Source organism: Macrosteles quadrilineatus, unplaced genomic scaffold, assembly GCF_028750875.1.
Source record: "Macrosteles quadrilineatus isolate MER2022 unplaced genomic scaffold, UCM_ALF_1.0 Scaffold_1__1_contigs__length_201487025, whole genome shotgun sequence".
NCBI lineage: Eukaryota > Metazoa > Arthropoda > Insecta > Hemiptera > Cicadellidae > Macrosteles > Macrosteles quadrilineatus.
The window spans coordinates 100,808,751-100,835,032 of record NW_026542594.1 but is presented as its reverse complement, the minus strand read 5'-3'; the positions used below and the strand labels follow the sequence as shown (position 1 = coordinate 100,835,032).

General features: G+C 35.6%; 1 protein-coding gene across 1 annotated transcript in view; it reads right to left on the bottom strand.

Annotated features, from left to right (window-relative positions):
• Nucleotides 1-2,771: 2,771 nt before the first annotated feature.
• LOC128998336 (roundabout homolog 2-like) overlaps nt 2,772-26,282 on the bottom strand; it is a 281,028-nt gene continuing 257,517 nt past the window's right edge. The window contains exons 4-18 of the mRNA XM_054424476.1: nt 25,779-25,909; nt 24,079-24,345; nt 22,387-22,592; nt 21,245-21,302; nt 20,688-20,921; nt 17,303-17,553; nt 11,977-12,312; nt 11,535-11,760; nt 10,272-10,387; nt 9,239-9,429; nt 7,969-8,135; nt 6,521-6,762; nt 4,626-4,719; nt 4,353-4,432; nt 2,772-3,350 (exon numbers count right to left, since the gene is read on the bottom strand). Of these exons, the coding sequence (XP_054280451.1) occupies nt 3,153-3,350; nt 4,353-4,432; nt 4,626-4,719; nt 6,521-6,762; nt 7,969-8,135; nt 9,239-9,429; nt 10,272-10,387; nt 11,535-11,760; nt 11,977-12,312; nt 17,303-17,553; nt 20,688-20,921; nt 21,245-21,302; nt 22,387-22,592; nt 24,079-24,345; nt 25,779-25,909 (2,797 nt within the window). The 3' untranslated portion in view covers nt 2,772-3,152. The remainder of the gene's footprint in view (nt 3,351-4,352; nt 4,433-4,625; nt 4,720-6,520; nt 6,763-7,968; nt 8,136-9,238; nt 9,430-10,271; nt 10,388-11,534; nt 11,761-11,976; nt 12,313-17,302; nt 17,554-20,687; nt 20,922-21,244; nt 21,303-22,386; nt 22,593-24,078; nt 24,346-25,778; nt 25,910-26,282) is intronic.

Genomic DNA, 26,282 nt, shown 5'->3' with positions numbered 1-26,282 from the left:
TAAAATTTAAGTTTTGTGGTTACATAGATTAGAATCATGAAGTTTTTTGTTATTTTTAACGTTTCATGGCCTAAGAAAGCTAAAAGGAGTTTAATCCCATTTCCGCCTGTTCTTCTGCCTATCAGTATGCCATTGTGTCTGTTAAACCAAAATTCAGATTTGCCAAATCTTACTATCAACAAGCATTAAGTTTCACGAGACTATGTGTTAATTCGCTGTCATTAGTACAGCATCGTAGTAGCAGGTGTGTCAAGACAACCAGCCTAGTTGCCTCAAACTGAGCTTGGATGATACTGGTTAGGTTTCAGGTGTCTGCACTTAATTACATTGACTGTATTTGTTATACTGCGCTGCACACTGCATACCTCCTCATACCTGCATATCTCTCTGCTACCTCTACCTCGTATGTATTAGGGAACAAAGACCAAAGTTTGACTACTAAAAAGAATTCAGGATTTGGTGGCCAATTAATGTCAAACAGTTAAAAAGCAAAAGCAAATACAAACTTTTATAATCAAATTTAAGTAATATTTTAGTTGAATTTGTAAATTTCTGACCTGACTTCAGCCAGATTAGGTCGGTAAATTCATACTATTGTAGTAAATAGATAACTTTCTATACTTAAAAAAAGTTTGTGTGTTTACTTTTCCTTTTACTTTTACAGTAATAAAAAAAACACTAAAGTTGTGGGTATTTTATGATAAACATCATCTATACTTATAATATGACAAGTGGGTATAAAACAAAAACATGTCAACCAAATGTTACGTCTCAAAATTTATTGTATCACAATAATGAAAATATTTACAAAATACAAATGTACATTTCTAGGATACATTTAAACCTCTTACACTTAGCCCTTAATGAACACATATTACAGAGTTCTATGAAAGGCTCTACAATTATAATTTGTTTGGAGAAAAAGAAAATAGTATGTAAGAAAGAGCAAACCCAGTATTAACTGTTCAACTGTAATATAATAAATAAAAATAATGGTAACCAAAAGTTATTGAATCGTGGAAAATGTATAGCAATTTATACTAAGGTTTATTACAATTTGTACAAAAGATTTTTTTTTTCTTTTGATATCATAGTTCTGAATAAATCCTAATATTAGTAACTCAAATCATATACAAAATCAAGCGTTTTTTAACTTTTTGTCTGTAGCAAATACATTAATTTAATTTATACTTCATACATTTCTCGTAGAGTATAATTTATAAAACACCTCTAGCAAAAATGTGTTTTCATTAAAAATTATATAGTTAAAATGAACCCAGCTAAAATAAATTCAAAGTAAAAAGATGTTTGGTTTTAGAGAGAAAAGGTTTTAAAGAGAAGTATTAATTGTAAACCTTTATACCCTTAGCAATATTTAAGTGCCCCTGAAAGCTAGGTAAAATGTGTTCACGAGCACTCTCATATTGCTAAGGGTATAACTGAAGATATCATTTCACAACTATAGTATGTTAAGCTTTTATCTTGAAATCTTTAGTTAATACAGTAGACTATTGCATGTATTCAATTATTAAAAACTTAGTAATGACATTTTCAAGAAAACTTTTTCACTTTATATTATAATTTTCCTCAGCAACTAATTTTATTTAGATTTTATAATAGCCCCTGATTCTTTGTCCCACAATATACAATTTTTAACAAGAGAGTTGATTAGTATATACAAAAGAGAGTGTTGGTTTATGAACTTAAACATTCATCCATCTAAATCTTTTATTGGCAATCCAGTATTTTATTTAGGACTAAGTCTATGATATCAAATAAAAAATCACTTAGTCCATTGACTGGATTCATTGATAGGAAATTTGTATGAAACTTAATTTTGTAAACATCCACATAATGACTAGGAATTTTGTTAACAGCAATAACATTGCTATAGTTAGGCCGCTTAGTAAGAGACCTCCTCTAGCATTGATAGCATCAGCGCGCAGGTAGCTTCCTAAGCGGCTGAACTATAGCAACATCATTTTGGAACAACAGCAAAGCACAGTGAACAGAGCCAGCCAGCAACATGTATGGTCTAAACAGTTTGAAGAAGTCAAATGTCATATAACTCAATAACCATAACAGGAAAGAAATCACATGAACCTCAGAAAGCTAGTAACTATAAACATTTGGAATAGTACAGTCTTTTTTATATTTACAATTCCAGTTACATTTATTTTCCAAGTATGAAAACCAATAAAAAATCTAGTAAATCGTGTTATCATTAGGAACTTTATACAAAAGCCATTTATTAAAGAATTACAACATTTCAAAATTTTGCCACATCAATGTTTTACAAATAATGCGATGTTTTAACAATATGACCAAAATGAACATTTTAGCAGTCCTTTCTAGATAGCATAAAAAATGCAAAAAGTCATCACACCCTAAACATAAAAAATTCCAAAAGTACTAGTCCTATACCTTACACATTTTATTTACATATGTTCACAATATTTGTACATTTTATATCAGTAACATATAATATAAATATTATTGCTTGTCAGTTATATTTTATTATATTTTTACAAAATGACCCTATAAAAAATAAAACTAAAATGTAACCGGTTTTAATATTACAAATATTCAATAGGACAGGACAATGATGATTGGATGGATTTGAGAAATGGTATATATTTATTACTATTACTACTTAGAATTTAGATATTATATTATAAATTGTAATAATATGCCTGAAAGAATAAAAACATTTTCTTTTAGTTTTTAACCATTATCTGCATTAAAGGCATCATATTGTTTTCAAATTAATAGGCCTACTACATTATCACATTTAAAAACATGCATAATATTAATTTAATTGATTAATTTGATTTAAAAGACAGATATGTAAACAGGAATCCTGCATTTTCCCAGCACCTCCAAATCTTTAGAGATATTTAAAAAATCAGAAATTAATAGAAACAATTTTTAGTGGTCAGGTTGGTTTGAACTGCAATATGTATGGCTAATAAACTACAATGACAAACAGGTTTTCCTACTTTTTTAAACATATACAAACAGTATTGGCTACTTTTGAAAAGGATCACATTGTGGATGGTATCAATGAAGACATAAACTCATGGACTGAATCTCCTGTTAGCAATAAACATAACGGTTTAGCCACTCCAATCCTAGATCCTCAGTTACTATTCTTACAAGCGAGCCGCACTTCCTCTAGGTTCACTGCGGCAGCTGTTGTGCTGGTAAATGTGTTGTTGATTGTGTGCAAAGCTGGAGAGTGTGTAGTTGGTATAGTTGCCACCAGGGCTGTGGAGGCGCCACTGCAGCGGCCGATGGTTCAAGCTGGGTGGCAGTGTTGGTTCAGAGCAAGGTTCACTGGGAACTGGAACCTGCCAGTAGGATTTATATAAGTATTTTAATATTTTAAACTTGCACTGTTAGCTATCATCTGGACAACAACATTTGATGTTTGTGTTTTGAATATTATATTTGCTACCCAATTATTTTACACTTATGATTTGTATTCCATTGTGATTAGACTACTGGCTACGATCAAGGGTTTGGTAATAGTAATGGTATGTTTGATATTGGACAGATTTAAGTAGTTCTCATACGTTATAGTTATTTTGTTGATTTGACACTAGTAAAATTGATAATTTTCATCCTATAAATTTTGACGAACCTTTACTTGATATTACCCCTTTTTTACAGTATTATAGTTAATTTTACATGCAAAGAACACCAAGTCTGTGAGATCACAGAGCTTCTTTGGTCAGTCTGTTGCTCAGTAACACGATGCACTGTCACTGTACACCTCCCAGTGCTGCCACCTAACATTTGTCATCATGGTTCCTTTCTCTAATGTACCAGAATCACACCTTACTTTGCTTCATTAATGTGTAGACCTCTTGTGGAGAGTCAATTTTAAGGTAAAAAAAGGCAAAAAACATTATAAAAAATCCTAGGCTATTATGAAATTTACTTTTAAAATCATAAACAGTTTAAATAGAATTGTTTATTTGATTTATTATTATTATTATTATTATTTATTATTATTTTGATTATTTGCTGATTTGATTATTTGTTACACGTAAGTCACAGTTAGACCAGAATTTACAGTGTGTGTTTAAAACCAAAGTTTGCAACAAAGAGAACACTAGTTGTCCCAAAATGTTTTCAACAGTTGTTCAGTGTTCATAAAAATAATTTTGGTTCCACAAGGATTGTGTGGGCAGCGACTTTAAAAAAGCCTTGCTGTCCATAAATGTTTCAACATTCTGCTGTAAATTGTAATGTTTAACTTGGTTTATAGTATCATTTTATATGACAGTTTGATAAACTACTGGTGCCAATTGGCTTGTACAATAATTAATTGCAATGATTTGGCTAACCTGAGCTCTCAATGAACTTGGGCTGTGGTGTGTGGGTCTACGTAGAGATGAAGAATCTATGTCTCCATTACTTTTGTTTCCTGAAACAAATGTAAAAATAATAAATACTCTCTGTGAACTTCATCAAATCTTCGGTTTGATTAAATATTTGTTTCATACTCTAATAATGGTTTTTAGAAATATGTCCAAACTATATTTCTATAATTAATAGAAAAAGTTTGACAATTGTTGGTAAATTAAGGCCATGTTACCAAATGAGTGAATAAGTCTTACCTAAATTGTGGTGAAGGCAGTAGGTGTCAGAATAGAGTCTACTGTGGTAGCTAGGTGGGGAGTATAGAGGCTCCCGACTTGATTCCAAGCAAAACTGAAAAAGGTTAGTGCAAATGAGTTATAAAAACTATATGAAGTACATATTGTTTTTCTGTGCAGATGTTTGTTATCCCATCAATTCCTCCCTTTGTTAACTGCAAGGCTAGTTTGATTATAAACATATTTTGTAACCTTTAGACCCTTATTAGATATTACAAGACCAGGGTTTGGACTGTTCCCTATCAAAACGTTAAAAAAGCCATCGGCATAAAAACACAAAAAAAAACCCTATAAGAATAGGTCATTAATGGTCATTAATAAGGTCAAGTTCACTGTCCATGTCCATGAAACATACTTTCATACAAATGATTAACTGCTTTGGCTTTTGAGGTCCAAAAAAATATAAAAAAAAAAACTAGTGTACCTGTTCCTCGAATTCGAGCAGTTGCGAAGAATTACAGGCGTTATTTTAAAACGAATAACAGTCATAATATCCGATGACTTTAAAAAGGTCGACTCAAAGATTATGGAAATACTCACGATGTACATAACAGTTTAATATAATCAACATTTCTTGTAAATATCTTATCTTTTTTTCAAAAGCTGATCTTGTTTTTTAGTGTTTTCTACAAATGTATCCCACTCATAACCACATTAGGTTGTCCACAATAACTATTATAAATAAAATAAAAAAACAAAACAAGAACAGGCCTATTTCTATTTTCTTCTACTTGGTGGTGTCTATGACTTTCCTATGTTTTCATGGTTTGCAAATCGGCTCTTTCAATGATTGCTCAAGAAAAACAGCACAGTGTTAATTCAGTTTACTCTTTAATATATAAAAATGTCCAGGCTTTCTCGCTTTTTTCCATTGTAATATTTACACCAACCCAAATTCAAATAGTAAATATTTCACTTCATCCAAGTCAGTAAATGTTTGTAGCACAGGTTTGCAACTAAAATATTAATAGCAAAATATAACAGCTAATGTAAACAAATATGTTCTTCGTAAGGATAACATGGGAATATTAAAAGCCAATGGGACAGAGCCCAAGGGACTTTTTCAAAAATGTAAGGTCAGTTTGCAAATCTACACACCCATGGTGGAAGGAAAATAAAATACACTACACACCTAGACGAAAATTTTTGTATGTGGGGTTAACTCTCAAGAGTCCTTGGAGCCTAGACATTCTAACTTGTTAAACAATTAAATAACTACAAAGACAATTTCTAATCTTACAGTATACTAGATATTTAAACTACAATCACTCTGGTGTTTGAAAAAATATTTTGTTATGGTAAATAAATAACTCTTCAGCGGCGTTTGAAATTAACAAAATTAACATTGCTCTTATGGCGGGCAAATCCAAGATGGCCGCTAGCTTCCATGGACTCCCTTGGAGAACAATCCAAAACTACAATGAACATTTCTAATCTCACAGTATACTAAATAAATATTAAAATTATGATCACTTTCATGTTTGAAAAAATATTTTTGGACAATAAATAACTCTTCAGCAGGTGTTTTAAAATATCCAAGATGGTCACTAGCCTCCAAGGACTCTTAAAACAAAAAGTTTCATGTAGCTTATTAATAATATTGATAGTGTATAACAATGCTATTGCACATTGCTAATTCTTCTAAACATAATCAGACTAAAACAGACTAATCTCATGCTCACATACACTTCGGCCTTATACGATACATTGAAACAATATTTTCTTTTATCCTTGATATGTTTGACTGATGTAAGGTACGGTAGTAGGTAGTTTATTTCTTGTGTCTTATCCATTTGTTTGACACTGCGGGCTCAAACCCTGCAAGATGATAGTTTACTACTACAGTTGAGACTCACCCCTCTGTCCCTGGAGCTGTGGGAGGTAGGAGGAGGGACGAGTGTAGTAGTAGCGTAAGCAGCTCCTGACCCATCGTCTACAGACTGGAACGTGGTGACTGTCCGATGTTGGACCTCCGCATAGTCTGGTGTAGTGCGGGACTGGCCGAGGGTCTTGGGTTCTATCCAGAGGGAAGCCTCAGTCTGCGTCCCACTCTTCAGATTGACAGGGGTTGCTAGCACTCCACCGCTGCTGTGGCAGTCTGAACAACACATCAGTATGGCATTTGGTGGCAAAAGTATAAATATGATGTTACACAACAATTGCTTGCTATATTATTTAAACTCTTTTACACCACACTACATTATTTTGATTAACTTCCCACGCAAGGATTTAGTCCAGAAAACAGCTGTTTGCCGCCAGCTTATTCAAATGGGGTTTCATTGCGTAATACTGTTCTGCAATGAGTTTTACCGGACACCAATCAGCTGATTATACTGTATTTGCGTGGCAATGATTGGTTATAAACAAAAACATAACCTCTCTTAGAGGTTATGATTAGTGATTTTTAGTCCTTTAGATGGTGGAAATATTATCAGGATTTGTACGGATTTAGTAGTATGGCGTAAAATATCGTACGTCACTCGTCCTAAATGTGTTTACCGGACTCGTATGGTAATCCCGTACTCGACTTCGTCTCGCACGGGAACGACCACACTCGTCCGCCAAACACCTATTTTCAGGACTAGTAACGTAATATACTATTTCGTCACTCTGTATTCGAAAATAACCCATTTTTTCCATACAGCTGAGATCTTTGAAAATCATCAATCTCCATACACCAAAAACAAATAATGATCAGCTGACTTTTCCTGACATAAACATTACTTTCGCAGTACACAAACAATACTTTGCCTGACATCAACAAAGTTACACCTGAAGTTCCCGAGCGAGCACCATTTTGTTTTAATTAAAAATACATAACAGAAAATTGATTTATATTTAACTACAATTTTTATTAACAGAATCAGCTGAATTTGACATTAAAATTAATTGTACAGCCGTATTGTGTTTGGATTAGAAAAATGAATAGATTACGAAATATCAGACAATTTTTTAAGTTTGATGAAGTACCATGGTTTTTTTCATTGTGATAAAAAGTATCGTTCAATACTCGTCATGAAGTCCCATTTCGGGGCTCGATACTGTTTCCCCATCTCGTCTTCGACTCGCATGTCACTGGGTCACTTTCGTGACTAGTAGTGAAATATACTATTATTATCATTTGAAATATATGTGTTGTAAAAGATTTTACATTGTTTAATTTTGATTAATTTAACAATTTAATAATTATTGCAGGCCCAATAGCAATGTAATGTCCTCCAAATCTTCCAGGGGCAATACTCACCTTCCTAAAATTGTTAAGCTATATATTCTTAGGTTGTTTTTGTTTACTATATAAACATACCTGGCAAATTTGTTTTTTTGGCGAGAAGTTGCCGCCTCCTGACAATGAGCATGGCAGCGAACATGAGCAACATGACAGTGAGCAGTGAGCCAAGCAAGGCTACAAACCAAGTCTCTGTCACAAACTCTGAACTGGACGCAACAGGACTCTCCAATCCTACTGGCCTTCTGGGAAAAGTTTACAATATATGGTTACTTTGTTTTGATTTAGACAGTAATAAAAGCTGGTTTTAGTAGCTTGGAAACAACATTTTTATTTTACATACACACCAAAGGAACACTGTCGAAATTATCATCATCATTATCAATTAATTATTGAGATGGAGATGCCGCCTTGGTGTGTATTTGTAAACTAAAAATATGAGCGATGGATGAGTGTAGAATGGTGTGAGATGATCTGTGTAGCTTTGTTGCTGACTGACTAATATCAGCTGTTTAACCAGTAGGATCGTTTATTTAAAGCACTATGATCAGGGACAGCTGGGTCCATTTTCGAACAAAAAAAAGCAACTGACTTTTCTCAGGATTGAAACGGCAACCTTTTGATTGTTAGGCAAGCACTACAACCAATCAGCTGCCCAGAAGTGAATCATTGTAGGTGGAGTAATTTATTTACAGGATAGAAAAAATAATTGTTAACACTATTAATTCCTTAGGATAGTGTTAATGGTTTATAAAAACAAAAACCTTTACTTTTCTTGTCTGACTGTGTGATTAAAACCACTTTGATAAAAATTGGTGTATAATTTAGGGTGGTCAAATCATCCCCGGAAAAGCCCGGACCCCTATTACTGTCCCTGCTGGATCTCCTGTCCCTAGCCCAAATACGCCCAGTAATAAATAAACCGTTTTTATAATTCCATACAAATTTTATATGCGTACATATAAATGGTTTGTATTCTTCTGGAAAGTTTTAGGGTCCAGAGACAATTTTTCTAAACACGTATACTATGATAAAAATAACAAAAACAACTGGCTCAATCCTAGTTTTTCAGGAAATTTAGACACTCTAGCTTAACTCTGATTAATTTAAATGGTTGAGAAGTTACAAATAATACAATGCTTGTGGTCAGTATTGTAATAAACCTTATCCATAGTATTTGTATTTTACTAAAGATATGATCAGATCTGGGCTTCTATTCATATGTAGTACTATGTTTTCTTCCAAAAATTAAAATAGTTGGGATCTATCTAAAAGAAAAGATTAATCTTCAGTGCCACTAATATGGGAACATTAGTTGGTATTTCCAAACCAATGCTAAGCCACTGACCTGTTGTAAGGCATAGATGGGTCTAGTCTGAGTGTGGCGGGGGCAGTGTAAGGCCCTGCCCCTACCCTAGTGGCCCCCGCTGCCTCCACCACATACACCACCCCTGCTGTGAGGTTGGTCAGCAGCAGAGAGGGAGTATCAGCAGGCACACTGATGTTGCTGAGTACCAGATGACCTGCTCTCACCACCACCTACAGTATAAAATATTGCAATCTTTCTTATTCGCAAAATTTAATTTAATCTAGTTGAACTGAAATGACTCTTGTGATTATCTATGGAAAATTGTACTCTCCCTTTAAAGTATCATAGTATGAAAAATTACTTAATTAAATAGAACTTTAGTTGGGGCAGATTCTACAAGAAGCTGTCCAACCATGTTCTCTGTGAGTAAAAAACCGGATAAAATTGATGGTAAAATGGATGGGATGTATTCTTCAGAAACCAAAGTAAATGTTTAAGCTGAGTGGTAACAGGGACAGTGAACCACTTGATCAGAGTGCAATACACCATTACCTGATCAGATTGCAATACACCATTACTTGATATGAACGCAATACACCATTACTTGATATGAGCGCAATACACCAATACCTGATCAGAGTGCAATACACCATTACCTGATCAGATTGCAATACACCATTACTTGATATGAGCGCAATACACCATTACCTGATCAGATTGCAATACACCATTACCTGATCAGATTGCAATACACCATTACTTGATCTGAACGCAATACACCATTACTTGATATGAGCGCAATACACCAATACCTGATCAGAGTGCAATACACCATTACCTGATCAGATTGCAATACACCATTACTTGATATGAGCGCAATACACCAATACCTGATCAGAGTGCAATACACCATTACCTGATCAGATTGCAATACACCATTACTTGATCAGATTGCAATACACCATTTCTTGATCTGAACGCAATACACCATTACTTGTTATGAGCGCAATACACCTTTACCTGATATGAGCGCAATACACCATTACTTGATATGAGCGCAATACACCATTACCTGATATGAGCGCAATACACCATTGCAGGAGTGAGGTGGAGGAGGCTTCCACTTGAGGAAAACAGCCGTGGAGTTAAGAAGCACCGCCTCCATGTCTCGAGGAGCCTCCGTGGGCACTGAAATATAGGTTTCAAACACCAAATAAAACACCACTGTAAAATAAAACTGTTGTTTAAAATACTGCTCATTTTTACAACACACCATAGTCTCTACACAAAATGTGATGTGGAAAGCGAAAAGGGGCCTCTTGTCGGCAATGTAAAATTTTTAGTACGGCCGATAACTAATTAAGGTTGAAAATATCGAAATTCAGGTTTTTGTCGATTGTTATACCTTATTTAACATAGAACAGGACAGTATCGGTCAAAGTATTGAATTGAAGATGTAAAAGGTTGAAATAAATCATTTTGTTAGCCTCTGCATGGTCTGAGAAAAGGTACCTCTTTTCGCTCAAAGTTATTTCCCCATAAGGACGGTCTCATTTCTAATATTCACTTTACAGACTGACATCTTCACTTTCAGACTTTAGTCCATAAAATGAATTGTCCTGCATTCTAGTGGAAATTTAGAGAACTACAACCAAGTTCAGTTTAGGGAGAACAAAATATCTCACAAATTTTGCGGTCCCAACAAGAGGTATCTTTTTTTATCTTATGGAGGAATACATAACAAAGGGCCGACAAGAGGTCCCTTTTCTGAAATGTGATTTTTACACCATGCTTCGATAAAACAATTATTTAAATGAAAACTACACCTTGGTATTGCCTCTAAAGAGGACATTATAATCTTTCTCCAAAATCGTTTCTTAAATACGGAAAAACTGTTTTTATGTGTATTTGAAATTTTTAAAATAGTTTTTCTCAAATGAAATTTGTTCATAACAAAATTTTAAAGTCCTTTAACTTTAACAAAAAAAAATCTTAGATGCATGAGACTTGCACCAAGTGATTCGGAATTTAATAAGAAATTCAAATACTGTATATATATACAGCACTGTAACTCAAAATTGAAAATTTCCGCTAGTATTTTAGATTATTTTAGTTCGCTTTTCACATCATAAATATAGAACTATACAAATAATGTTTCAATCATACAAAAACAACTAAAGATCTTATTTTGAACTTACTTAGAACAGTTCAACAAACACTTTTTCTAAACACATTATTTTGCGATAAAATGTTAAAACAAATATGTCAACGTTTTCTGAGGAATTACAATCAAAGGAACTCCTGGCCTAAAACATTGATGAAAAATTTCACTCACCGTCCTCCATTGTTCTAGCACTTCTGGAATTTGATGGCCTCCCATCGACGTTCTTGTAGAAGGGGATCAGGAAGAAGAGGTATCTCGTGAATGGCCTAAGGCCAGTGACAAGGAAACCTGAGGCCTCGCCGGCATGCAGCACGGTTAGCATGTTTGTGGACTTGAGATGTGAGTCAAGTGAGCGAGAGTAAATGTAGAAACCCTCCACAAAGTCCGCATTGACAATCTGCAAAGAGAACATACAGCGATGAGTCAATCTATCACAAAAACTAAGGCAAATGAAGTAAAATAATGTACTGATTATTGAAGCATGCTAACGCAAGTTAGCAATCACAGTCAAAAGCATTTGATTGAAAAATGTTTCTTTTCTAATGGGTAAACCTGAAATTTTGGTTTGAAAAACTGTACAAGGTTTTATATTGATCAACACCTTAGAACCTACCTCCCAGGCCAGTTTGATGGATGTAGCGCTAGTGGGTTGTATGGCAGTCAGCTCCACCACATGTCCAGCGGACAGGCTAGCCTGCGCCTCCTTCAACTGATGGTCACCTCCCTCCACACCTCTCACCCCCAGTGACAGCACAGTGGGGGTGGACGGGGGGCTGGGGGGAGAGAGGCCATGAGAGTTCTCCGCCCTTACCAGGAAGGTATACAGCAACCCAGGTCCCAGGTGTGTCTGGGTATATGTAGGTCCTGGGACTCTTCTAGCCACCACCACCCAGCCACTACCTCCTCCACTGCGACCTGACGCATTCGGGTCTCTACTGAACAGTTCCACCTAGACAAACACAAGACAGACAGTCAGCCAACTACAGTAAAATCCCTCTATTGTAACACATTTGATAATCTGGCATCGGTCTCCCAGACTTGGTCCCACTCTATAAAAGCCTTTTGGGCACATTCAGTTTAGTTTACAGGTAATCCTCTTGGTCTATGTTGTTATACTGTATACTGTACATTTAAAGATTATAAGTGAAATTGGAAAGTAGCCTAAACACCAGTAATAGTCCTTTTGACTAATTTTGCAGCGTTTCCACTACTCTTGCAATAGCGTTTATTTTTAGATTACAGCAAAGATTACATATGCTATGCAAAATTTTGCGTAGCATATGTAATGTTTGATTACAGTAATCATTTTAAAGTATCCTACTGTAATGATAAAAAACAAGAGTTCATTATACTTAACTCTAGTAAAGTTTTGCCACAACGATAATGTTACTACAGTATACTGTTCCATCAATCTTACTCTTTTGAAGAAACTTACTTTTTTTACTTTACAACACAGTCAAAATGTTGAGGGGAAAATCTTTTGATTAAAAATGTTTTTATATTCAATGTTGGAGCATCATAAACTTGTCTATGCACCTTATAAAAAGCTTGCTAACTGTTAAAATTGAATCAACTATTCTTTAATAACACTCACACAATAATAACTTTTATTTTCTTATAATCATAACAAAACTAGATATAGGCTATAACATATGATTTTATAAAACAGGTAATAAGTAAATTGGATGATGTTGTAACTCCAACACACCCTCTCAACATCATGCCTAGTAAAGTCCTAGGTAAAAGAGTGATCTTTTAAACACTTGCCCTAGAAGTGGCTTTGTTAAAAGGTCCGCTTGATTATTTTCACTTGGACAGTATTCCAGAAATACTTCGTTCTTATTTATCATTTCTCGGACGTAATGTTTTCGAATATCTAAATGTTTTATTCTGGCACTCATCTTTTCATTTTCAATAAACTTGATACAGCTCTGATTGTCTTCAAATATTACTGTAGGATTTTCTTGGGGGAAGCCCATATCTTTCAACAATAGTCTTAACCACACTACTTCTTGAGTGGCTAAGCTTGCGGCCATGAATTCAGCTTCTGTTGAAGAAAGAGTGACATTGGTCTGTTTTTTGCTAATCCAGTTTATAGTGCTGTTTCCTAACTTGTACATCATTCCACTGATTGATTTTCTATCTGCTAAGTCACCCCCCCAATCAGCATCTACATAGCATGACAATTTCAATTCTTTTTCCACCCCTAATTTTAATTTCTTGTCAATGGTACTTTTCAGATATCTTATTATTCGCTTTACAGCATTCCAATCACTTTGGGTGGGTTTTTCAACTCGTCTAGCTAGAATTCCAACTGCTGACAAAATATCCGGTCTTGATGTCACAGCAAGATAAAGAAGTGATCCTATTGCCTTCCTGTACATTTTGTTATCCGGCAGATCTGGTGACATAGCTGTTGAGTTGATAAATCCAACTTCCATTGGTGTCCTTGCTGGTTTACTGTTTTCCAGCCCATGTTCAATTATGACTTTATTTATTTTTCTTCTTTGGTGAATGTAAAAGTCTCCATCCATCTTATCAATTTCAACTCCTAAGTAGTTGTGAACAACTCCTAAGTCTTTCATTTCAAAGCATTGTGTCAGTTTTTGAAATGTTTTCTTGACATTTTCAATTGATCCAACACACAAAATGTCATCAACATGAACCACTACGTATGTATAATTTCCATCAGTATTACTCGTATATAAACAAGGGTCAGAATTGCTTTTTTCAAATCCCATGCTCATCATTGTTGTATTCAGTGTTTCATTCCAGGCCCGAGCTGCTTGTTTTAGCCCATAAATTGATTTCTTTAATTTATAAACTTTATCTTCATTATCAGATTTCACAAAACCTTCGGCCTGTTGCATATATATTTCTTCTTCTAACTTTCCATTTAAAAAGGCTGTTTTTACATCAAAATGATGCACAGTCAGATCTTTTGTCGCTGCTATGGTTAGTAAAATTCTTACTGTTGTTGAATTAACAACAGGAGCAAATATTTCATCATAGTCTTCTCCATATTTCTGTGAGTAACCTTTGGCTACTAAACGTGCCTTATAGCGCTCAACCATACCGTCATCTCCATACTTTGCTTTAAATATCCATTTACATCCAACTGCTGTTTTCTGTGGAGGTAAATCTACAAGTTCCCATGTATCATTTTTTAATAAGGCTTCCATTTCTTCTTGAGCTGCTACAACCCATTGTTTTTTCTCAGGTTCAGGCAATTTCTCCAATTGTTTCCAAGATTTTGGCTCAATCACATTTCCTTGAGCTATTAATGATAGTCTGTTAGGAGGAACACCTTTTGTTTTTCTTTCAGATTTTCTTACTTTCAAGTTAATATCATTATTCTGATGATCATCTCCATTATTATCCCCATCAATCATATATGGCTCGTCATGTTCAATCTCTTCCATTTCATTTGACATATGTTCTTTAGTTTCATTTGTTAATGTTTGCCTATCATCAAGTACATTTTTCTCATCTGTACCTTTTGGTTGATCAACTTGAACACTTCTTTGATTTTCTTCGACCTTTTCATGTCTTTGGAGTAAACTGTCTACAGGCAATACCCTAAAGCTTGAATTAGTATGATTTGCATCGACATGTGGAAAGGAAGATGTGTCAAAAACTACATCTCGAGTTGTAATGATTTTCCTATCTTCGGGTAACCACATCCTCCAGCCCTTTGATACATCTGAGTAACCAACAAATATCCCTTCTTTTGCTCTTGATTGAAACTTGTCATTTGTCTTGTCTAGGATAAAACCTTTACAACCAAACTTTTTTAGATATGAAACATTTGGAATTTTCCTATACCATCTATGATATGGTAATACACCATCGATTGCATCTGATGGGCATCTATTCCTAACATGAGCTGCTGTTGCAACTGCCTCTGCCCAAAACGTTTGAGGAAGATTTGCTTCAATGAGCAAACATCTTGCCATGTCGTTTAATGTACGATTCATCCGTTCAGCCACTCCGTTTTGTTGAGGCGTTCCGCTACATGTTAATCTTCTCTGAATACCATTACAATTCAAAAATCCATCGAACTCTCTGTTAACATACTCTCCTCCATTGTCTGTTTGAAGATATTTAATTTTTCTTCCTGTAAAATTTTCTACTTTGTTCTTGTACCTATTGAAAGAATCTAATGCATCACTTTTCTTCTTCAAAAAGTAAACTTCAACCCATCTTGAGCTATCATCAATAAAAGTAATGAAATATTGAGATTTTCCATGTGACTCAGTTTTCATTGGTCCACAGATGTCAGAGTGAATAATGTCCAGCACTTCAGATGTTCTTTCACTTTTAGGAAAGGGTCTTTTTGTAAATTTTCCTTGAATACACACCTCGCATTGTGGAATAAGCTCTTTTGTGTTCACTTTAATACCTTTAACCATATTTAAATTGATTATTCTTTTCAAGTCTCCAAAGTTCAAGTGTCCAAAATGTTGGTGCCAAGACAATAGACTTGATTTTTCACAGCTTATATTCATTTCTTCACTACTCTCTTGTACGTAATAAAGTCCATTTAACCTATTCGCATGGATCTTTGTCTGTCCATTCTGATCTATTATCAAAGCAGCATCTTTTTTAAACAAAACTTGATACCCATGGTCAGTAATTTTAGCTACAGACATCAGATTTGTTCGAAGTTCTGGTACATACAAAGTGTCATACAAATTAACGCTTAGATTTGTACTCCCATTTAAAATGTTCATATTAACTGTTCCAACCCCTCTTGCATCAGTTGATGAATTGTTGGCAAGAGATATACTTCTTCCATTTACAGGCTTGTACTTGGTAAATTTACTGTTCACATGAGTCATATGTGAAGTGCATCCACTGTCCAAACACCACTGTATATCTTTCATTGACAAGTTTCCAAAATAACAGTCATCTTGTACAGAAGAATTAAGTCCTACTTCTTCTAGCTTAGCAATCGCTACGTTTTGTTGATCTTTATTTGCTTTGGGACAAAATTTTGCTTTATGCCCGATCGCTTTACATATAAAGCATCGAAACGGAAAATCAACTGATTCCGTTCTATTTCTATAAGAGTCTTTTGAAAATCTTCCTGGTTGAAATCTAACTTTATTCTGAAATTTTCCTAGCAGAGCTTCACTACTCTCTTTCTTACCATGTTCTTTTCTCGCTTCCCACTCTTCTACAATTTTTATTTTCAAAGTTTCAGGAGAAGGCAGTGCATCTCTAGTTTCAATAGCAATTCTAAAGTTTTCAAATTCATCTGACAGGGAATACAAAAGAATAATTGTCAAAAGATCCTCATTAATATCGATGTCCATTCCTTTTAATTTGTCCACTACACCAAAAAACATATTCATGTAATCTCTGACATCATAATCAGGGGTCAGTTTTGCCAAAATTAGCTTCTTTAACAAAAAGGCTTTCCTTGCTGGTCCACTGGAATCATAAATGCCTTTTAATTTTTCCCATATCTCTGCTGAAGTGTTACATCCTTTCACTTGCTTTAATTCGCTTGGGCTGATAGAGAGGATTATATCTGCCTTTGCCTTTGCATCAGTGATTAGCCAAGCAGTCATTCTTTCACCTTCTTCTAGAGGCCTTTTAATGGTTCCTAACACATACCCAAGTAAATCATTTTTAACTAAAACTGCTTCCATCTGCATTTTCCATGTGTCATAATTATTTCTGTTCAAAAGTTCAATGTGATTACTCATATTTCTTTCCATATTCCTCACTTAATTGAGTCTCATAATCTGTTAAAATTGAATCAACTATTCTTTAATAACACTCACACAATAATAACTTTTATTTTCTTATAATCAAAACAAAACTAGATATAGGCTATAACATATGATTTTATAAAACAGGTAATAAGTAAATTGGATGATGTTGTAACTCCAACACTAACAACTTATTATAGTCTAGGCTACACTTCATACCTGATATCCCAGTAGAGAGGAAGATCCGATTTTGTTGTTCCTTATCCAGGACACCGTGATACTGTTGTGGGTTGTGTTGACTATGACTGGTCTACTGGGAGGTCCTGGTAATGTTGTCAGTTCTGGGCTTCGGAAGAAGTGAGCATTTGGGTTTGTGCGTGACTCCAGCTTCAAGATAGCACTCCATGTTGCTTTACCACTTCGCGACGATGCAACACAAGTGTACACACCTTCGTCACTCGCAACAGTGTCTGGTAACATATTTCTTTGTTAAAGTTGTTTTGCTACTACCAGCTATGCTATTAACTTCAGTTGAGATTTAACCTGCTTGGATTCTTGAAACTGATAGCAAATGCCGTTGAATTAATAATTTATTTTTGTAAGTAAGGTGTATTTATTAACCCTTTGAGTGCCAACGTCCGGGGAACCGGACGTTTTTAAAACGAGCCAAAAGTGCCAACGTCCGGCCGACCGGACGTTTTTAGAACGAGCCAAAAGTGCCAACGTCCGGCTGACCGGACGTTTCGTAATGATCGAACAGCTGTCATAACAACCGAATAAATACTCGGATTCTTTTAACCCATATATTAACATTGAGTCGAAAGTTGCTAGATGCGATACATCGATTTTCGTTGGTCGAAATATCGAAAATTCGATTTTTACGAAATTTTAACCTAAAAATCGCCAGATCGCGCTCGGCATTTTTAGCGCGACCTTCGGGAAAAATCATCGGCATTTTTTGAGCGTTACTTTTATTTCTCGCCTGGCACTCTAAGGGTTAACAATACCATATGTAGCTAAATTGATAAAAAAATTATTTTGGAGCAAAGAGGCAATGCTATTGTTTACAACTCAACAAATTGCCACAAGCTACAAACATTTTAACACTAGATTTTGGGTGTTATAGGTAATAATAGGCATTATCATAGACTAACCAACACAAGTAGACTTCTCATCCCATTGTAAATTTTGAAGCACGTTTTTCGTGTCTAGTTCATGTACGTGACACAAAGGCGCTAGTGTCGATGAAACTTTGTTTCCATTATTTTAGGGTTAATTTCTTGATTTGTGCTTTACTGTTTGGTTATATAACTAGGGGACAAGTTATTGTTTATGATTAGATCGTATTATTTGGTTAAACGATTTTAAACGGTTTTAAAGGGCTGTAATAACGGGAAACAAATTGTAAACAAAACACGACCTCTGCATAAACCGTACATGAACTAACAATAATAAAATTGTCTTCAGCTGTTCCATAAGGATGAGAAATCTACTAAGGGAGTATGTTTTAGTATGTTTTATCTATGGCATTATTAATTCGACTTAGCCTATGTTTTCACTGATATTAATTTTAGTATATTATGTTATAATTTAATGATATTTATTTTAACGCTGCAATATAAATATTTTAGCCTCTAGTAACTTATAAAATATTACCCATAAAAATGATAGTTGTGTTAAAAACCACCCATTAGACATCTGGTTGCTAGATGATCACTGAACAGTATAGGGTTAGTTATATTTTCATAATCAAAATTTAAATATTGTCAGGGCTGTATTTGGAATCAATGAGCTAAATCATCATTGGCGGCTCTCACCAGAGGGGCATATTCTGATTCTACAGAATGTTAAGGGTAAAAATACACGTAGTACCTATGGTTCAACACGATTTGGCCTTTTGTTTTCATCAATCTGATCGGCATAAAGACCTGGAGTCTAGATAATAAAATAAAAAGTCTCTTATTTTTTTTATAATACTTGTATTATAAGAGGTCTTCGATCGGCGCCACTTAATCTTTGGGCATCGGATAAAAATCGGGTAGTCTCAGAAATAATTCATTTAAAATATATTAATTAATATACTATAATCGATTTATACAAAATCTGGGATTGCGGCGAAATACTTTTAATACTCTTTCATTGAAATGGGGACCATACAAAGTATGTATTTTAAGCCAAATATGAGTGAAGGATGAGTGTAGGATGAGTGATGTGGTTTGTAGTCTTGTTAGTGACTAAGGCCAGCATATTCCTTAGACACAGCGGTTAATTAATAGCCCATACAGCTAATGGCAACTAAAGGACCTGCAGTTCATAGTGAAATCCGAACCACATTTTTGCCTTGGCATTAACAAATTGGTCTAATTATCTAGGATCTAATTATCTAGGAAAGTTGTAGTACTCAATAGTGCGGACTATGTAGTAAATAATTGTAAGGGTCTTCTGCGGTCACAGTAAAATCGTGGACATCTGCATCTGCCGCGGTCGTGGAGGGATCATGAACAAATTCTACGTTCACGGGAAATCCGCAAAAGTGAACGATCATAGAGACATCATCCTCGTCTCCTCCGATCACGGTGGAGTCATGAACGTCTCCTATGGCTGCGGAGAAATAGTTTGCGCCCATCGCGAGCGTGGAGACGCCGAGACGCCATCTTCGTCTTCATCGATCGCGTGAAATCATGAAAGTGTTTGTGGCCTCGAATAAATAGTTAGCGTCTTGCGCGAGCCCGGACATCCCCCGCAAAACAGATTATCGGTGAAATAAATTTATCAAGAAAAAAAATTGAGGCCCCAAGTGAGGCTCCCTGCTAAGGGGCCCCCGGGAACCGCTGTGTCCGCCTTTAGGTAAATACGGCCCTGAATAATGTAGTTTGTCAATGTAAGGATATGTACAATACGGTCTCGCTATTTTGAACTAACTGGGTCCGTAACCGGTTTGGGTTTGTGATGGGTGTTGGGAATAAGAAAATGTCTTAATAGTATCAACGTATCAAAGACTACACTGTTGTAATCGCAGTTGACTTTTATATAGCTACGATGGCAAATATGTTGATCAAGAATGATTATGACAATGTTGCAATCATTGTCACTATCACAGGCGACAAACTGGCAATAATGTTTCTGCAATATTTTACTGTACATAATAAAAACTTTTGTATTGTTCATGGACACACCACAAACACACTTTGCCGACATTTGAGGTATCATTGTCAGATTCTCCACCATTTGCAGCAACAATGCAAATTTTGCTGACATTCGAGATATTGCTGAATTTTTCACTGTTCTTTGAGATGTCATTATCAATGTTCGCTATTCGAGCTTTGGAGTAGCGAAACTGTGCTGCATTTGTAAAATTGGAATAAATTATGTTTTTGACTTCTGAGGGCCGTGGAACAAAGAGGGCAAAAGTGTACCATGGTTACTGAGGTCAACCATATGGTAAGTAACTTATATTAATATTGAACAAATTCCAGATTAGGTCAGAACAGTCGAACAGTTCAACTACAAAAAAGTTCAAAACTGTTCAAATGCTGTTCGATGAAGACTATGGCAACAGCCGAGCCATTTATCTATAGGGAATCTCACTAAAACACAAACATACCATTGATCACCAGAGTGCCAGTCTCCGTGATGTTGATCCTGTCATGGCCCTTGGTGACGGGGACTCCACCCTTGTACCAGGTGATGATAGGTGGGGGGCTGCCAGAGGCCAGACATCGCAGCACTGCCAAGGTTCGTAGTGGCAGAGTCTGGTTGGCGGGGCCGAGCTCTATGACAGGCGGAGGTAGGTGCTCAGGAGATGTCACTGTCAGGCGTGCTCGCAGAACATCTGAACCTGATTGTCACAGGTTTTGTCAATAATCGAATCATTCAAAACTGAAACCCTAGCTGTGTCAGTTAAAAATATGACTAAATAATGTAACTTACTTAAGCAAATGTATCCAAAAATTGTATAAATAGAAGGTTCCTTCACTTGCAAATGCCAAATATAAAATAGGCTAAGATGAGACTAAACTCAAATCTGAAAACGAATAACTACCAAGTACAGTATATAACTGCGTGTTTTCAGTCTACCTTTTTACAGTGTGTATTCATAAGTATCATTCACATTTTACAACCCAATTTCATACACATTCTAGTTTTATGATTTGTATTTACCTGCTGAATTGACTGCAGCACACATCACTGTGAGTCCACTGTCGTTTCTTTGTACATCCTGTGAACAAAATTATTAGTTAAATCCCCACAAATGTCAAGAAGTACCAGTAAATCATAAAATTTAGGATTACATTAAAATTTAGGTCATACAATAAGAAAAAATGTACACAATTAAGAGTTTAGCTTGGTACTAGATAAAAGTTTAAAGAAAGTAGTATCATGGTTTTGTTTTTAAGGTTTATGGACACAGCAGTAAAAATATACAAGAGAAAGAAAATTATGATTAGAAAAATACAGTTTTCCTACAGTTACCTAACAATGTACATGTTCTCTCACTGATTTGAGAAAGCAAAGTGGCCAATTCGCTCATCAGTGAGACAATGTTTCTCACTCTAATTACTTTGTCTCACTCACTCCAGATTTGCAACGTGAAGGCAGGAAATAGTGAGCGGGTAACATGCAGACAAGATCGTATGCGCACGAAATACGTTGGCAGCACTGGCTGTAAATCCAGCTGGTCAGCTGTTGTACTGTTGTGTTATTAAATGTATTAAAAGTTCACTTCTGTGTAAAAATATGTCGTTTCTTTACCAATTTATTTGTTTTATGGTAACTGTAGGAAAAATATAATGTGCAACTCGAGTGCAAAGTGCAATTGCCTCACTCAAGAAACCATTCCTCACTCGCCTACGGCTCGTGAGTAAGTATTTCTCTTGAGTGAGTCAATTGTTCCCTTTGCTCACTAGTTGCACAAATAACTATTTCATCACCCTGTATTAAAAAATAACCCATTTCCATACATCAGCTGAGATCTTTGAAAATCGCCAATTTCCATACACCAAAAACAAATAGTGATCAGCTGACTTTTCCTGACATAAACATTACTTTCGCTACACAAACAATACTTTGCCTGACATCAACAAAGTTACCTATAATGTTTTGTTTGATGAAGTAGTTTTTTATTCATTGTGATGAAAAGTATCGTTCAATACTCTTCACAAAAGTCCCGTTTCGGGTAAACACCCTTTACATATCTCCTTTAGGAATTGTAAATTATTAGATTACATGTAAGTGAATAAGTGAACTGTTGAGATAAATTTAAAACATTTGTAACACCTGTATTTCATATGCAGTAGGCCTACCTGAATGATGAGGACAGTGTGTCCGGCAGAGTTCAAGGCAGCTCTAAGTCTACCCTGAGTCTCCCCTGGGAACACCAGACTGTGGTTACCCTCCAGGCTCCAGAACAACACAGGCTCTGGCTTGCCTTCCACTCCACAAACAAACATGGCCTCCCTCCCCTCCTCTACCTCCTGGTCAGCTGGCTGGATCAGGATCACAGGCGGAGCTGTCTCACACATCATATAATTAGCAAAAATGGTTTTAAAAGTAGTTAAAATGCTTGATAAGTTGGTACAGTAATAATATTTTGGAGTTATCAATTAAAAAAAAACTTCACCTATCTTACCCATAAATAAGTTAACAAAGGATATATTTGAGTATAAAAGCTCAGTGATCGAGGACAGCTGAGCTGGGTTCAGTTTCAAACCACTAAGAAGCTATGAACTTTTCTCAGGCCCAATAACCCCAAGACCCAAATAAATGAGCAGGGGACCTTTAAGCCTAGTTTACATTGGTCGAGCAGAAGGGCAAGATTAGAAAGGCGAGCTAGTATTCTACCATCAACTTGACCAGTGTAGACAATTTAACTAGTCGAGTGACAAGCGAGTCGAGTGACAGACCCAGCTGGCGGACGAGTCGAGTAGTTTATGCCAAGAGACAGCCACTCGACCAATGTTGAGCAATTTTTAATCTTATTCGTCTTTTTGTTATTTTAAAATTGATATAAATAATATTTTGACTTGAATATAAGACAGAAGAGGAAACATAGAGTTAAAAAAATAAGTTAAAAAAAGTTGGAAAAAGAAAATTAAAAACATGAGGTCTACATACAACCCAACTTAACTTTCCCATTTTCCTATTTCTTTCTTCTTCCACCAATTCATCAACCTCCTCTACTAACAAATTATACACCCTTTTCAAGCACCTTCAAAATGTAACACGTATATTACGGGGTAGTTTACGTATAATTTACACAACTGTACATGTAATCATCAAAACTTATGTAGTCATCTTGGCCGAATTAACTTTAGCAATGTAAACCCACTTTTCTAAAACAAGTAAGCTTGGCCAAGTATGTGGGCCGATCCAAATCGGCCGAGCTTACTCGACCAATGTAAACCAGGCTTTAGAGCCAAATCATGTCCATGTGTCTTGCAAGGCTGGCAAGTAAGCATAAAAAATATATTCTAATAATTTTTATTTGACAAAAAACACACGTTTTATTTGATTCACACTGTACTAAAATTCGAAGTAATTTTGGGAACATTAATAGGATACCTTTGACTTTTTAAACCAAGTTTTGATTGTCTAGAATGATTATTTAAATAGACAAAACATTTATTGGACTGAGCAGAAGTGACTAAAATGCTTAAACAGACCAAAGCACTACTATAGAGTTAGTTGTAATTGAAGGAGCAGGGTTGTCACAATCGTATAAATGGACTACATCCAACATACTTACTAAATCAACAAGCTCTATTTTATCTTGGAAACAGTTAATGTAGAAATAGTATAATTTATTAACAATTAACTAATTAATTAATTATGGTTATTTTATAATGTTTTTATACGTTTCATAGATTTTTTACATACAAAATTTAGGGATTGTCAAAATGTTGAGCACAAATAGTAGTCCCAGTAGTCCCCTATTCATAAACTAGGGAACCCATGACAGTACTTTCTACTCTCAAAGTATACAACTGAGCACTTACAGTGTACAGTGAGCACAGCGCTGGCCACAAGACTCCCTACTGCGTTGTCTACGTCACACACATACTCGCCCTGGTCCTCTACCGTGACAGACTGTATCTTGAGGCTGCGGTCCTGTAGTACAGTGACACGTCCCAGAGGCATGTTGCCGCCTCCTCGGCGCCACATCACGTCAGGCAGAGGGTCGCCGCCCACCACACAGGTGAACGTCACTGTGCCACCCACTTGGACTGTCACGTCCTGGGGGCCTTGGATCAGGAACGGACGCACTGTGTCAAGCATAGGACAAATAAATAGTAAATTTAAACGCACCTTATTATACCAAAATAAAGTAAATTTGTATTTGTGCTGTATGTGATGTTCAATACAACTCACAACCTAAAATGGTACTTGAGTTTATAAGTAAGTTTATAAATAGAACAATGTATTATGTAAAATATTGTTCGCTGTTAATATAATTCACTCACTACAGGGTGTCTCGTGACTCTACATTCAGAGCAATTTGACAGTAAGTACTGAAGTGTCTTTTCAACCATCCCTCATTTTTTGACCTTTTAAGTCATGAAACTTGAACTCTGGTTGAAAAGAGTCACTTTGCGCCCTACTGACGAAATATACTATAGTAGTAGGGCCAGTGATGATATCCGAAAATAATACTGTACAACTTTTATACTAAACTAATATAACAGCATCAAGAAGAAAAAATACAAAATATATTATACAGGTTGAATCAAAAGTCAAGGACCTCCCTATCTAATACTCTTTTAAGTGGATATACAGAGATAACCTTATGGTGGTCGTTCAATATTAGCAGGAAGTTATATTTCTGATTTATTTTGACTTATTTTTTATAAAAATTTTGAGTGTTCCCCAAAAATGGGGGATTATGGGGGCAACCAAAATTTTTTAAATGTATACCTCCTTCAAGTGGTAGCTCATTTTGATGAGGTTACAACAAAAAAGAATGGTGAAAACCAGAGTTTGCTAACTCTTCTCTGTCCAAAATGGTAGCCCATCAAATGTATTGAAGTCAACACATTAAAAATATAAGAAAAATCAATGTAATGATAATATTGGCTAACGTTTTGGATAGAGACTAGATAGCAAACTCTGGTTTTAAGCATTCTTTAAGTTTATATAAACAGTTCAAAATGAGGTGTCACTTGAATGGGGTTTACATTTAAAAATTCTGAGTTGCCTCCAATATACCCCATTTTTGGGGGACAGTAAACATTTTTAAAATCTTAAAATTAAACTTCCTGCTAAGGTTGTACGACAACCAAAAGGATATCTCTGTATATTTACTTAGGAACAAATTAGAGTGAAGGGAAAACTAATTTTTTAAACCAGAAAATTAATGTAAGAGTAGACGTCATTTAACTTTGACAGGTTACTATTTTGGATAAAGAAGAGATAGCGGACTCTGGTTTTCACCATTCTTTAAGTTTTTGTAAACACTTCAAAATGAGGTGTCACTTGAAGGGGTTTACCTTAGTAAAATTTAAGTTGCCCTCCAATCTCCAAATCACCCATTTTTGAGGGACACTCAACATTTTCCAAATCATAAAATGAAACTTCCTGCTAAGACTGAAGGAACACAAAAAATATATCTCTGTATATGTATCCACTTAGAAAAAGATGACTTAAGGGTCTTGACTTTTGATTGACCCTATATTTCGCTAATTTTTGCTTTCCCACTTACCATCAACCTTGAGGTTGGCTACAGTGGACTCTCTGAGACCTACTGTGTTCTTGGCCACACACTGGTACTGTCCTTCGTCCTCCTCTCTGACATCCTGGATAGCTAGGTTACCACCATCCACCACCTGTATCCTGCACATCAACACAATAATCAGATAATCAACCTTGAGGATGGCTACAGTGGAATCTCTGAGACCTACTGTATTCTTGGCCACACACTGGTACTGTCCTTCGTCCTCCTCTCTGACATCCTGGATAGCTAGGTTACCACCATCTACCACCTGTATCCTGCACATCAACACAATAATCAGATAATCAACCTTGAGGATGGCTACAGTGGACTCTCTGAGACCTACTGTATTCTTGGCTACACACTGGTACTGTCCTTCGTCCTCCTCTCTGACATCCTGGATGGCTAGGTTACCACCATCTACCACCTGTATCCTGAACATCAACACAATAATCAGATAATCAACCTTGAGGATGGCTACAGTGGACTCTCTGA